We start from the raw sequence: 15066 nt of genomic DNA on the forward strand, positions 1-15066 counted from the left end.
TCGTTGATAAAAGTAAGGATTGACTTGCTTTGACTTCTAGAAATAATGTATTCATTCAAAACTTTCAATGGAACAGAGTAAAGTTTTGTGCGAATATGATATAGATCCAACTGTCTACTGACGTAAGTTAAAGTGAATGAAATGGTACATCGTGTATATGTCTTACGTCTTTGTATATTAAATAGAATCAAATCACAGCCACGTTATTTCCTATTGGACTAGTAAAGTTTTCCGCATCATCTATGTTGTTGCACCAATATGAAAAACCAGTGCCTAGTATCCTGATCTAGTGATCTCGATGTATACACAACGAAAAGGTATTAGTGTGATGGTAAGGTCGTTTAGAATTTTAACATTCATGGATAAGATGAAATGGAAGATATGTATGCTAATTTTCGACTTTTTTTCTTTTTATTTATGGAATCTAAAATATATGGTGATTCATGTTTTAATATTCTTTTTCATTATGTTTTCCCCATCTATTTTCATTAAAACATTATGCAATCATACTTAACCTTTTTATCATTACCAGCAAATTAAAGATGAATATGTCACCTGAGTATTTATATAAGTATGTATGCAATCACATCTCTTAATATGTCCGTTAAAATTGGACAATAGTGAACTTACTATATGTATATGTAGTGACCCTGTACTTCAGGATAGGTTTTGCTTGCTTGCTTTGCTTGCTGTACAATCCTATTACAATATAATTAATGAAATACATATACATTATAACAATTTCATACTAGAAATGACATTGACGTCATAATACCAATCCGATTAATAGGGTAGAAAAAAACTATCATGCTTCGAGTTGTTGACAGAGAAGCTCGGATAATAGGGATTTTTTGACATCTTTTGTGTTAATAATACGATATGGTGTGCAGACATATGTTTGTAATCCGTTTTATTCATGTTGTCTACTCATTTTTCAACAGCATGCGTTCTATTTAGTAGCACTGTTCGCCATCTTCACTTTTTTTAATTGAAAGGTGAAGATAGTCTCAATACAAAATCAAGAGTAGGGCGAAAACAGAAAAGGTGAGATCAGGAGGCTAGTGGAGATAGCTTCCCCTGTGGACCAGTCGCCGTGAGCCATATATCTCGATCTGGTAAATGGAGTAATCAATGTTTAAAGAACGGTCTCAATTAAAATGAAATACGTCAGACAGCATTTTATCCATTGCGCGGTTATATTGATTGATTGTATATTGTTTAACGTCCCTCTCGGGTTTTGTTCATTCATATGGAGACACCACCATTGCCGGTAAAGGGCTGCAAAACTTTAGGCCTATGCTCGGCGCTTCTAGCCTTTGTGCAGGGAGGGATCTTTGTCGTGCCACACCTGCTGTGGCTCGGAGCCTAGGTTTTGTTGCGGTCTCGTCCGAAGGACTGCACCGTCTAGTCGCCTCGTATGACAGAAAAGGGGTACTCATGACCTATTCTAACCCGGATTCCAACGGAACGGTTGTATTGGTAAATGAGATCTTTATAATGAGCATGAATTTTGCGAAATGCTGACTTTAAACGAGACTGTAGAAACCCACATCAACTTCTTTGCAATTCAAAAACTGATCATACACAGAACACGCTCTTGTGTATCGAATCAGTTGAAAGACATAAATATCATAATTCAGGTGATAAGGAATATTGCTACATAAATGTGGGATGCTGGTGATAGAGAAGCTGAAGTCAACCCGTTTATCATAACGTTGAGTTGTCACTTAGCCGTGAACATCTATATCTAATGAAATATCTTTGAAGCAGATGTGGAAGATATTAGGCCACATAAAATGAAAAAGGAAATCGGATTAAGATCGGAGCACACTGAGAATATGCATTTCGTACATCCCTTCAGGTAGAAGATTTCAATTGTGAAGTCATGCTGGGACTGGTTCATGAATTTTGATAAAAACATGGTTTCATTTTTTATGTTAAACATTAAAATATAACTCATTTAATGTTGATTGTCGAAATTTTGACCTTCTGAATGCAAGAATAAAAGCAATATTTTAGCCTCTGTGCTATATAAACAAAGACTCGAGTTTTTTTTATGTATACAAACAAAGAAGTGGAATATTGATTTTGTAATATAAAGCATCTTAATTTTGCATAGTCACAAATTACTTTTAGATGATACATTTTACCCCCAAAATGCTCGAAATGGGAAAGATATAATAACCTTAAATCGATAACCATTTCCTTTGAAAACAATGACATACTGCAATCTTTGTTTACGGTATAAAACAAATAATAAACTCTCTACAACAAGCTTCTGTGATAATGTATGACCTTAAGTTTTCTGTGAAATCTTTTAAACACTGATTTTGATCATTAAAAATGAAAAATTAGGGAAAAACCGCGAATCAGTCCCTTTAACTGAGATATCTTAATTGCTAAAGCAGGCAAACTAGCTAGTAGAACCAATTTAACAAAGAAGGATAACAATTTTTAAAATATATGTATTCATGTATCAGTATATGTTTGAAGTTTTCACTTGTTTGGACTAAACTCCACTGATCACCTCAATACGATTTGAATGCATTACTAATTTTGAGAATCCGCAAAATTGTATTGAATCCTCGAAACGCTACACATCCATTTTGTATATCATGAATTAAAAAAAAAGATAAAAAGGAAATCAAATTGATAGATGTAGAACCCGAAACAAACGCAGTACAAATTGACAATAATTCTTATTAAATATTGTATGCTAATACGCTAATTTATTTTAGAGATGATACAATTAGAAGGCTGATATTAACTATAACTTTAACCCCAAATTAAGCACGTACTACAATTATGTTGGACACAATTTTAAAGATACTATCAAATCAATCCCGCAGAAACAGAAATCAAATCAATCCCGCTGAAACAAACAGACTTAATTCTTCAGAAACGCACCTACGATTTGAAAACCCGTATCAGAACAGACTGCTGTACTATGATTAATAGTCAAACTTTATTCTAGTGCGAATTTGTCAAAATTGGTCCAAATGACCCATAAGTAGAACTTGAAAGAACATTTTGGGAAAACAAAAGAATGAATTTTAAAAATAATTTCACTCAATTGTGGATAGGTTTTGACAGTCTTATGAAGATTAAAGAAAAACATAAACAGGATTGAAGGATGTTCTTAAAGGAAATGATGAGATATGTTAAAATTAAGTCGTCACGTTTTACGAAAATGTGTAGATTACAAGCTTCATCATTCAAAAATTACGTTTGTAGGGACGTAAAATCCAAAAATAAAAAAATCCCTTTGAATTAAATCTAGAAAGCACACGAACTAACGAGTCTCCTCATCGTTCTAATTCGGAGTGCTGTTATCTACTGAAGTGGCATGCATGTCATTATTGAAACCTAAAAACTGTATACATCCTAGTTTACAAAGCACGGTGTCTCTGGTCAGTTTTACGTCTGAATATAAAACTTATACGGTACCAATTTTTATGCTGTATGTAATGGTTGTCTAATCCCGCTCCTCGTTATTTAAGTATTTCTAGTGAGTGAATGAGTCTTTAAGTGACCGGATGGAGAATAGTAGAAGGGCTTCAGATCCGAGGACAACATTTCCTATTACAACTTAGCGATAACAATATCCTTTGTTTGTTTGTTTTACGTCTCGTCGAAACTTTTTCGCTCTTATCGAGACGACACCAGCTGTAGGTGAAGTACTTCAAATTTAGACCTATGCTTAGAGCTTAGGCTTTAGCATTTCGCGATACGGGAACTCCATTTTTAAGGTAATTTCCGAAAGACCCATGGTTGTCAATTCTAAACACCGAGAGTTTGGAGATGGGGCAATCACTACCTATATTCACGTCTTAGGTTTGACGCGGCCATGGCGCGAGTGGGCTTCGAACTCACGACCTCTCGGTTATGAATCAAACGCTCTACAACGACCGGTCCCCGGATTTTCTAGAAAAGAATTTAAACTATGAGTGCAGGGATAACTCCAGATCTTAAAAAATCTACGCTTTTCCTAACTGATTTAAGTAAAACAGTTAATACACTTGGGTGCTGGTTTCATCGCATTTTTCATTTTTTTTTTGCCCACGACGCATGTGTATTCTTGAACCTATGGTTTTCGGATTCCAACATTTTGCAGCATATGTGCCGGTTACAGTATGCTAGTGATACGGACGCTCTCCTCTCTTCCTGAAGGTTCCCGGTCGACATTCGATCCCAGCACCGCGACAATTAATTGACGTTTAACATAAGTAGTGGCTAGTCCAACACCAATCACCAGGCATAACCAGTGAAAGTGACGGGTCTTTCAGATATGACCTTGACAACGGAGAGCGAGATCCCTTGTCACAATAAAAACTACCTTACTGCTTCTACCTTTTGCGTCATACTAAGGTCAAACTTTAATGCACCTCAGCTACAGCTGGTGACGTATCACATTCTCGATTAGATGTACAACAATAAATAAACAAATTATGCAGACTATCACATGTTTAGAATTGAGCTAATTACATGATAATTAATTGTCCCTGTTTATTGAAAATATCAGATTTCAAAACATGACATCAACTGCAGCATAATAGCAAACATACTTCTTTGTCCTCAAATTGTGGTGAAGTCTGATAAATTGTGGATTTTGTTAAAAATCATAGCTTGGTTACGGAGTATTTTATAGGAGTAAAGCCATTTCAGGTGGACAATTGTAAAGGTCTCTCTGTGACGTAATTCGTAAATAATATGAGGAAAGCAAATGATAGTCTAATTATATGATTAACTGTTCACGCTTGTGTGAGCTTGCTCTACATCAATACCACAGATAATGCTCTCGATTATCTTATTTCCAATGCTCTTTTACATGCACAATGACCCGAATAGGAGACCATATTTCTTGGTCACCTCACATATTGGCTAAACGTAAATATGAACTATTGCATCAAAGGAATGTTCATAATGACGTGGGTCTATATGAAATACAGCTATATCTAAAGCAGCATAGAATGTGTGACAAATTGGATGCTATTTCAAATGCCAATCGTTTGGAGAGCTTAGTGTTCTTACTTCGATATCCAAACATTTACACTTACTACGAATCTTAACATTCCAATGCCATTTAGTCAGGATAAGATATGTTATTAAAATTGCGTAGATTAATCATGCTTGCATAAATTGCGCTTGTGCTGAAAATGTTATTCTATAGTCGTTATAACAATCTAGTTTGACAATACAACCCATCATTGGGTCAAATGCTGTCTGATGTGTTTCATACCGATTGTTATGTCGTTCTTGACACACTGATTTGACTATGGATAACTCCGTTTACCTGATTAAGATATAGGGCGAATGTGATCGGTCCACAGGGGATACTTACTCCTGCTAGGCACCTGATCACACCTCTGGTATATCCAGGGATCCGTGTTTGTCCAACTCTTTATTTTGTATTGCTTATCGGAGTTTGATAAGTTTAACTGTTCGTTACCTTAAAATTTCATTTATCTGCGGACATGTCTCTTTTTCTTATCTTTTTTGTAACAATGTAGTAACTACTTTCTACAAATACATAGGTAATAGTTTTCGTAAAGGGGCAGTCATTGAAGCAGCGAAGCAGGATCCTTCTCTAAGATCCAAATATTATGGAGATGGAAATCGGATGCTGCACAGAAATAGATTTGCATAAGATATCTTCACAACTAAGTCTCTCAGTTTGGCTTTTCAATCGTTGCTGACTCGTCATCAGATTTGGCATTTAATTTTAATTTAAGATATTTCTGTAAGTGACTGCACCATCTATGAACTGTTAAGTAATTTTTTTAAAATGCTTCTACTGAAAATGTTGACAAGTTCAGAATATAATTTTCTCCGGCTCAGAATTTGTCTGTTAACAACTTTTGATAATTCATATCATTTGGAATCGCAGGGTCAGAATTTGTCTCTTAACCTTTCTATATGTGTTTGATTATATATTTTGCACTAACATATTTAGCTAATATCTGTATTTGTTTTCAATCTGTGCTTCCTGTGACCAACAAGTTCAGAACATGTCTGCCTGGTGGCTTGTTTGCCATTCGTGTTTTCTTGCTGTCATGCTTTGTAGCATCAGCTGGTTTGTTTAGGGTACAAAAGATTTATACTTTGTGTAGTCCTTAACTCGATGCAGTCTAGAGGTAGGGCGTTCGCCCTGCATGCAGAAAATCGGGGTTCGAATCTCCAAGTGATAATGGAAAATTGCAACATGTGCAGAAGCATGGGAAGCTAGCACTGAAGAAGCTGAAGTCATCCCGTTTGTCATAAAGTTGAATTGGTAGTGCGCCGATAGTTTCTATATTCAATGCAATATCTAGTTGTGGAAGACACTGTGATCTTTTTATATTTTGAGTTCACTGGAATATATCGAATCGATACATGAATGAAAATTATTAACTATGATTAATGAAAAGTCGATATATCCAAATATCGAGTTGAAGGCAAACGCAAGAGAGTTCTCCCTCTCATGTAGAAGTTTTCTTATAAATTCTTCCTCCTAAGTACATAAAAAATCGTCAGATATTAAAAGAGAACACTTCATACATATGGGAATTCAAACAAACTGATCAACAGATATTATGACGATATTGTCAATGAGGAACTCCAGCAATCTTTTTAATACCAACTACAGAGTGATTGTGAGTGGAATCAGAGCTTGATTTACATAAAATGACTGATCACACACACACACACACACACACACACACACACACACACACACACACACACATATATATATATATATATATATCCTTTTCCCATTTCTATTAAAGAAGCATCTTTTTTAGCACATCATTTGACACAATCTTAGACAGAATTCATAATATAGATAAAGTTCTTTCGCCAATTGAAAAATCAGGGTTCTCCGAATTTAGGACTTTTGAAATAAGTGATATCAGATCCTTGTTTTCAACAATTTCGACATCATCGGTAATGATATATTCAGCTGGACTATAGTTGAAAGAACACGTAGGTGACTAATTTATAAGATGGTTATGAGATTGATCTCTTCGCCTTTCATAGTCTATACATGTAGCTAGATATTGAAAAGTTTGTTTACAACTAAAAAGTTTAGATGCAATAGTAGGAGTATATTTATAGGAAATACAGGCTGAAGACTCGAACCTGAAATATGCTGGAATACAAGATTGAACGCAGAATGTTGCTAATGTTGACGGCATTTATCCCTTCTTTAGAAGGAACTGGTGGTATGAGTCGGATGATCCATAGTCGTTATTTGACCCAAGGTCTTGATAGTCTTTTTATGCACCATTTTGTATTGAACAGAAATGGATATTGTAGTTTATAGATTATCGTCTCTGTGTTTTATAACAAGTGGCTGCCGGCTGGTTGTCTAATTCTCTATCAACAAGAATCCCGTCATGTATGACTTACTGTGAACCGAAAAGCTTTTACCCCTTAAAGGGACTGATTCACGTGTTTCGAAAGAAATATTTTTCATTTTTGATGGTGGACTGTTAGTCCCCGAGGGTCTCTACAGCCCAGTATCTAAGTACTTCGTTACTTGCTTGAAAATACGGATGAATATTTAATTGCTGTTATAAAATTTAGAAATTCATTTCAAAATTAAGGATTATCTCCCTCATGCATAGCTCTTATCCTTGGACGAATTTGGGTCCACTTTTTTGGCACGCTGTTTTTGGCTATATTAAGCTCTAAAGCTTCATAGTTATTTCGGATTTCAAACATTTCGGTTGAGCATCACTGAAGAGCCATTATTTGTCGAAATGCGCATCTGGTGCATCAAAATTGGTATAAGTATAAGTTTTACATGTTAAGAATTAAAAATATAATTCATTTAATGTTAAAAAAAAGGACCGTCTGAATGCAAGGATTAGAGCAATATTTTAGCTTTGACTCCGTGTTATGTAAACAAAGACTCGAGTCAAACAAACCAGCGAAACGTTAATTTTGTAATTTAGAGCATTTTCATTTTTTACAATCACATTTTAACTTTTAAATGATACATTTTACCAGAAGTATACTTGAAATGTGATATACATAATAAACTTGGACCAATATCCATTTATTTTGAAATCTTCTAAACATATTAGACTGTAGATTTTGATCATTTAACATGGGGAAAAAATGGGAGACAATCGTGAATCAGTCCCTTTAACATGTTTTATTTCTTATGATTTATGTGGAGACAAAGCTGCAATGTTGTCTTGGATTAATTGTGAGGTTTTAGTGTAAATCCAAAATAAGGAAATACAATGCCTATATCATTCACAGTTGCAAAACAAATATATATTTAAAGGAAACGGGCTCTACAGTATGCTCGCATATTGACTACTTTTGACGTAAGGTTTTTAATCAAAGTTATAGTTTGAAATCATCGGCGCTTTAGCGTTTGGCAGATTTTATTCTATCCCAAGATAATTTACATTAATGTAAACTTTGGAGTTTTTGTTTGAGACAAATTCCGTTCACCCACTAATAACACGAAGACTGTCGACAAATCGGAATCGCCCAATATACGGTGTTTAAGTTCATGTTTGTATTTGAAATTTCCTTTAGATTGATCACTGTTCGTTATCTTCACCTTGCATGTAGGTCATTTTCATTGTAGAGTACTGTTGTCCTTTCCTTTTTTTTTTCCTTTAGTGACCAATCTTTTCATTGCTTTCTTATTTTCCTGTCAACCATTGTTTCCTTTACCTTATCACATTTTCCTTATTGAATTCGTGTTCTCTACTAGTACAGTCGCTTTTTTCCTTTACCAGTGTATATAGATAATTTCCCTTTCATCGAACATTAGCGTCTATTTCTATTATCTCTTTTGTCTACTAACACCTCCATTTTAGTCCTTTCTATGTATGTATGTATGTAATGAAATCAGAATAACGAATGACACAACATTTCATAAAAACAATCATTTATTGCTATTTTTATTGAATGTGTCATTCTGATTTTCATTACCTATTTCTGTAACTATTTCATCTCTATATTTCATCCCTGAGGGATTCGGGTTCGACTAGGTCGTCAGTACCCCTTGCTTGTCGTTAGAGACGACTGAGTGGGGCTGTTCTTTGGATGAAACCCTCAAAATCGATGTCCCGAGTCACAGCAAGTGTGGCAAGATAAATATTCCTACCTGCTGAATGGCCATAAGTGCCGAGCATAGACCTAAATTTTGTAGCCGTTCACCGGCAATGGCGACGTCTCCATATGAGTGAAAAATTCTCCAAAGGGATGTTAAACAATATACAATCAATGAATCAAACCTCTATATTTCTTTTATTACTGACCATTTTTTCCATTAAATATACCAGTATTTTTGTTTCATTAGCTATATCAATCACCTTTTATTTCGGTTTCTCTTGGTTTTTCGTACTTTATAATAAACTTTTTTCCCCTAATATTCATTCGTCCTCTTATATATTTAGCATCTGTTTCCCTCTCTTCGAATGTTCATCAATCTTATTGATATTTAGCCACTGTTCCCTTGCCGATCGGGCTGCCTTCGCACATCACTATAAAAGCTTCATGTTTATTTCCCAATTACATTTGTCCCCATTACCCTCCACGTTAATTCCCACCCTCAACCCTTTCTTTTTATAGATCTGCCACGCAAACGTAAACGTATTTTTAATAAAAGAAAAAATTCTCATTGTGTCTCAGAGCTGTCATAGCAATCAATTTTTCAGTGCCTTTATGTAACATAAATACGATATCAAAGAGTCCTTAAGAAAAAAAATCCTAAATATTCCTGAGCCCTGATGAGAAAAGTGTCTACTTTGACCGAACTCCGACTACCAATGTCCAGAAATATTCAAAATATGTCGCAGGTGATGGTGTGAACACGTAATATTACAAAGGTGATTGGTGAAAGGTGAAGATAACGAACAGTGATCAATCTCATAACTCCTATAAGCAGTACAAAATAGAGAGTTGGACAAACACGGACCCCTGGATATATAAGAGGTGGATCATGTGCCTAGGAGGAGTAAGCATCCCCTGTCGACCGGTAACACCCGCCGTGAGCCCTATATCTTGACCAGGTGAACGGAGTTATCCGTAGTGAACACTACAATGTTACAAAATTACTTGAATTGTATTTAATTTCCACATCTTAGCGAAATTTGGTCTTTTTTCCGAATTGTAGGACTAGAATGATATTCCCAAATCAACGCATCAGTTGCGGTGCTGCCATCTTTGGAGGAACATCAATGTTGGAAGTTTTAATGCTTATTTTAAATATAAGGATTTTTGACAGTATGTGCTCTATCTTTTATTATGAATAAAACAATCACAGATCGTGATGATCTTGGTGTTACATGAGTGCCACATAACGTGTTCGTGCCATTCATCACCACTAAATGCAAACCCTCTGATTTGTGATCGTTTGAAAAGCACTTCAGATGTTGCACTTCATTTTCAGTCAAAATGATGTTTAAAGTGTGAGAGCATCTACTGAGTAAATTGACCGCTTTCTTAAATGAAGTCATCTGTGTGTCTTGTGAAAGTACACTTTAAGATTACTCACATAATTTGGCGGCAATTCTTTGTAATTATTTTGTAATCGTTTTTAGACATGGTACGACCTGGGATGAGACGCACCACGAGCTCGGATCACAACTTTTTATTCTTTTGATATTGAATTATCCCCAACAACTGTCCATTAATCTTTCTGCCATAAAATGTCAATTGTGTAATTGGCTACCTCAGTGAAGAACCCGCGCCTATTCTGAGATCCGCATTCGATATTTCAGTGCAGATTCTGACGATCACAAACAAAGCCCAATACTGAGGCTGCCAGAGTTTTCGTCATTCACTGTAGTGCAGAGGGAACACGAGTAAATATGTGCAGTTTCTTTTTTCGGCCAATAAATCAATTAATGAGCAGTGAACGTACTTTAACGTCGTAATTACACAGATAAGCGCTAAAACACTCATTCACATGTTGTGAGTGAACCAGAAACATTCTCAGAGAATTTTGGCACCAATTCGAAAACTAAAAAAGAAACTACATATTGCATTTGTATAGGTTCAAATAAGGTCGGTGACCTTTTTTCTGATTATTGGACGTTTGTTTTCAGGTGTTTACCCGAAGGTTTGTGTAATAAACGTCAGTTTCAGAGTGAAATATATATCATTTTGAATTAAAACACAGAGAAACCTCTGTCCGCTGAAACGCTGTTTATTTAGTATACGCTACACTTACAGATCGCTTTCACTTGAGTGTTGATTTTAATTTGGGATCATTATTTACTGCTTCTGTCAAGGTTGAAGTAATAAGCATCGTCAAATCTAGTGCTAGAATCTATCTTGAGTCACGGGTTTACAATATTCTTCACATATTTGAATAAAGGATCAAATGAATTGAAATGTTATATAATTTCAAACTATAAAGTTGTTTTATGGTTTTAACACTATTACATCATAGATATACTTAGCTGACTCTAACAAGGTTTTACATGTAGAAATGGAGATCACCAGGGCAACCGTGACAATCGTGGCGAATCAATCATAAAGAACTCAATATCTATCACGTTTTCCGTTTCCAAGTTAATCACGAAAAGGAGCATTTCCTTATTGTCGTATCGTGGTATGTATATTTCCATATATGAAGTGTTTGCTAGACTAAATTTTGAAGTGACCTGCATGAGTTATATTTCAATCATTATTTCATTAAAAGGATATATTTTATGGTGTAAATTGTAAGAATGGAAGCATTCTGCAATTCTCATGAAAATACAATAGAAGCACTCATTTATATAGCGCCCTACATAAAAAATACTATTTAAAATGCGTTATACAGAAAGCGAGGAAGTGGATTCTAAATTTTCATTAAGCTCTCATGAGATTCTATGACCAACAGAAAATAGGAAATAAAACAGAATGATTTAGAGAAGAAAAAACTGTATTGTACGCTATAATCTAAATTTATGCGTAAATGTTCCTTATTTCAGTTTATACCGTAAAAAGAATCTCCAAAAATATTAGAAAGTCAGGGACAAAAATCAAATAAAATTTAGATATATATGAAGACAGTAATTCTCGATATTTTTTGAATTTCTAGTTCTATTCTGCCATTTAAAGCATGTTTCCAAAAAACTCATAGACTTGTTTCTGCATTGGTATACTGCTTTAAGCTGATAAGCATGGCGGTAACGAAGACGAAGCCGAAGCCCGCGACCAATATCAGCAGAGAGCGCGGTCCATTTTTTTTTCTGTGAACATATGTAAACATATGTCTGATTTCTAAGAAATACTGCCCACGATGCCACTGTCGATAATGCAGCGTTCTGCGAAAATGAGTAATCTGTGTCCCCTCTGACACCTGTGCGGCGACAAATGTTTGATTGTTGTTTTTACTAGAGTAGCGTAATATTGAATCAGACGATTTGAACGTAATTCTGCCTTGTTCCGCGTGAATACAATTAACAGGCTCCGTTGACACCATGCAGTTACCCAATCATGATTCTCTCCTGAGTATTACAGAGATTCATTCCAAATACTCCAATGGGTTGATTGCGGATATCATTTTTATCATACTATTTTCAAAATCTCCAATACTGGAATACCAATCTGATAAACCAGGGAGGACTGCATAATATTATTTTTAATAGACCAAAGATGAGGCCCAGGATATTCACAGTATTTGGAAGTTAGAAACTCGGGGGGCCTTGAAGGATGGGTTTTCCAATATATGACGCAGGTTGATGGTTGTATATATAAACCATGCCCGCGTACAAATGGCCAGATCTTGATGAGGATTTATTAAAAGCAATTACCCTACTCACATACAAGTAAGTATTTTAATATAAGGATGCAGAAGGCATGCTGCTAGTCGACTTTTAATTTCATTCAATGAATATTTCCTTTTCAGTTTTTATATTTAAAAATCAAATTTTTATATTTAAAAAAAAAATTAATGTTTCTTTTACGTCTTTTGGAATATTATGCATAAATTGTTTTTAAACATAGCAAGGATTACATGTAAATATTTACAAAGTTTATCATTACATCAAATAGAAAAAAATTGAAATAGAGCGAGTTTTATTTTTGGCATTGTATTTCTTTTAAAAATCAGGTTATTTGAGATGAATAAACGATTTCTTAAAAACAATATATTTTTCATTTTGGTTATATTACTGCACAATACCCTATGTCATTAATTTATCAAACGTTTAAAATTAGTTATCATCGTCCCGAGTGCATGAATACTTAGCATGTCGTATTTTGTATGATCATGAGCACATACGAAATATTTACTCCTGACATGTCTTAATGCAACTAGCAAAGTGATGGGGATCTTTATGGCTTAACGTGTGGGAGAATACTTCTCTTTCATAACAAGTCGCAATACAATCTCATAATCACTGAAAGAGTAACTGTCAAATCTGTGGACGTCAATATTAATATTACAAGGTTTGAAATTCAATACAAATTTCTACTAAATAAGCTTTCTTCTTCGCAATGTCAATATTTTGTGAAAAGAAATATTGAATAATTTTGGCATGCACTGTGTATTGTGCTGAAACAGAAGCAGCGATGCTGTAAGTGCAGTTTGTGATGGTTTATATCGCGTTCGTTCTCCGCGTTTGTTATCAAGTGCTGCTTTTATCCCAGCCCCTTGACCTACAATATCTTCTCTCCCACAAACTTATTGAAAATCTAGAGTGCGTTAAATGTATATCGTGTGTTGTAATTCCTCTTCTCGAATTGTTCCAGTATTGGAGAGAATACATATTGAATTAAGAGACATTGCTGGAAGGTTATTATAAACCACATTTTATTGATATAAATGTAAATAACAGGCAGTAATCAGTGCCTTCGGGGTATATGCTGTCCTCGTCGTCCGTGCTTACTGCAATTCTTCCAATGTTTGACAATGTTTTTCCTGTTAATTACCATGCGTTAAAAACTCTGAAATTAGTCAGCAAAAACGTGGTTATTGATGCCAATACCATCTTTATTGGCATGGGCCTATCGAAGTGAACTGCAAATTTATCACACATATTCGGAGCTTTTGATTGGATCTCTATAGAGAAGCTGCACAAGGTTAACTTAGACCTGTATGAGTTGCGCTCGCATTGTATTCTATAAATAATTTCCGATTCCAATAGTCCTCCATTCATTTTCCTGGAAGGTGCGAACAATGGCACGACAATACTGGCCATGTTCATTCTCACATGGCCGCCCACTTGACCCTTTTTAATACAAAACATACCTAATACGATTCACTAAAGTTAAACAATTACCATTTGCAACCAACAAAAGTGAATGAAATCATAATAGGCTCTGCTGCCGGATGAGGCCTAACAGAATGAAAACTGAAATAGAATTTGTGGTTCAAATGTTCATAACTTCCAGCTACCGACGGAACAACGATTTCAAAGAGATATCATTCAAAAGTCATGCCTTCATGACTCGCAGAAATCAATAACTGGGGAAAAAAATCAACCTTTTCAAATGCTAATTGTGAATCATGACTGACACCATTAATGATATTTCGAGTGTTTCTCGTTCAATTCTAACAGTTAATCTATCCCCATATGTTTTGTATAACTTAAACATATTGAACTGCAACCAGCTATTCATTGCATGATTTAGTGGACCGTTACGTCAAGTACACATTGCCAAACACGGAGAAAAATAGGCTGTGAACTTAAATGAAATACGTTAAATCTCAACATGATGTCGGTGTTTTGGGATTTTTTGTTGTTGATATTTTTAAAATATATATTTCGGGTTTTTTTTTTCCTGTACAAATGTCACCCGTCATTGGTTATGTAGGTTATTAAAGACTATATTACACTTCTAACATCTACAGAATTAGCAGAACTGCTCCATCTACCGACAATAAGGCAATACAGAATGATGAGGGAGATAACATTGAACTATTTCACCATAACTTATCTTCTCTAAGGATTTCAGAATAAAATTTCTCTCGCATACCACGCAATAGATTGATTAAACGTGTATTCACAATCCGTGTGACGTCATCGCATGACGAACTATAATACACTTTAATCTTTTGAATTAAAAAAAAAACTTAAACAAATAACTTTTTTAAAAATCTTTTTTTTTTATTGCATTGAA

General features: G+C 34.9%; 1 protein-coding gene across 2 annotated transcripts in view; it reads left to right on the top strand.

Annotated features, from left to right (window-relative positions):
- Positions 1 to 12222: 12222 nt before the first annotated feature.
- LOC125681343 (uncharacterized) overlaps positions 12223 to 15066 on the top strand; it is an 11611-nt gene continuing 8767 nt past the window's right edge. The window contains exon 1 of one of the 2 annotated variants that reach the window (XM_048921377.2): positions 12223 to 12770. In XM_048921377.2, coding sequence (XP_048777334.1) covers positions 12703 to 12770 — 68 coding nt within the window. In that variant the 5' untranslated portion in view covers positions 12223 to 12702. The remainder of the gene's footprint in view (positions 12771 to 15066) is intronic. The other variant, XM_048921375.2, reaches the window with a different exon arrangement.

This window comes from Ostrea edulis, chromosome 2 (genome assembly GCF_947568905.1).
Source record: "Ostrea edulis chromosome 2, xbOstEdul1.1, whole genome shotgun sequence".
NCBI classification, from domain to species: domain Eukaryota; kingdom Metazoa; phylum Mollusca; class Bivalvia; order Ostreida; family Ostreidae; genus Ostrea; species Ostrea edulis.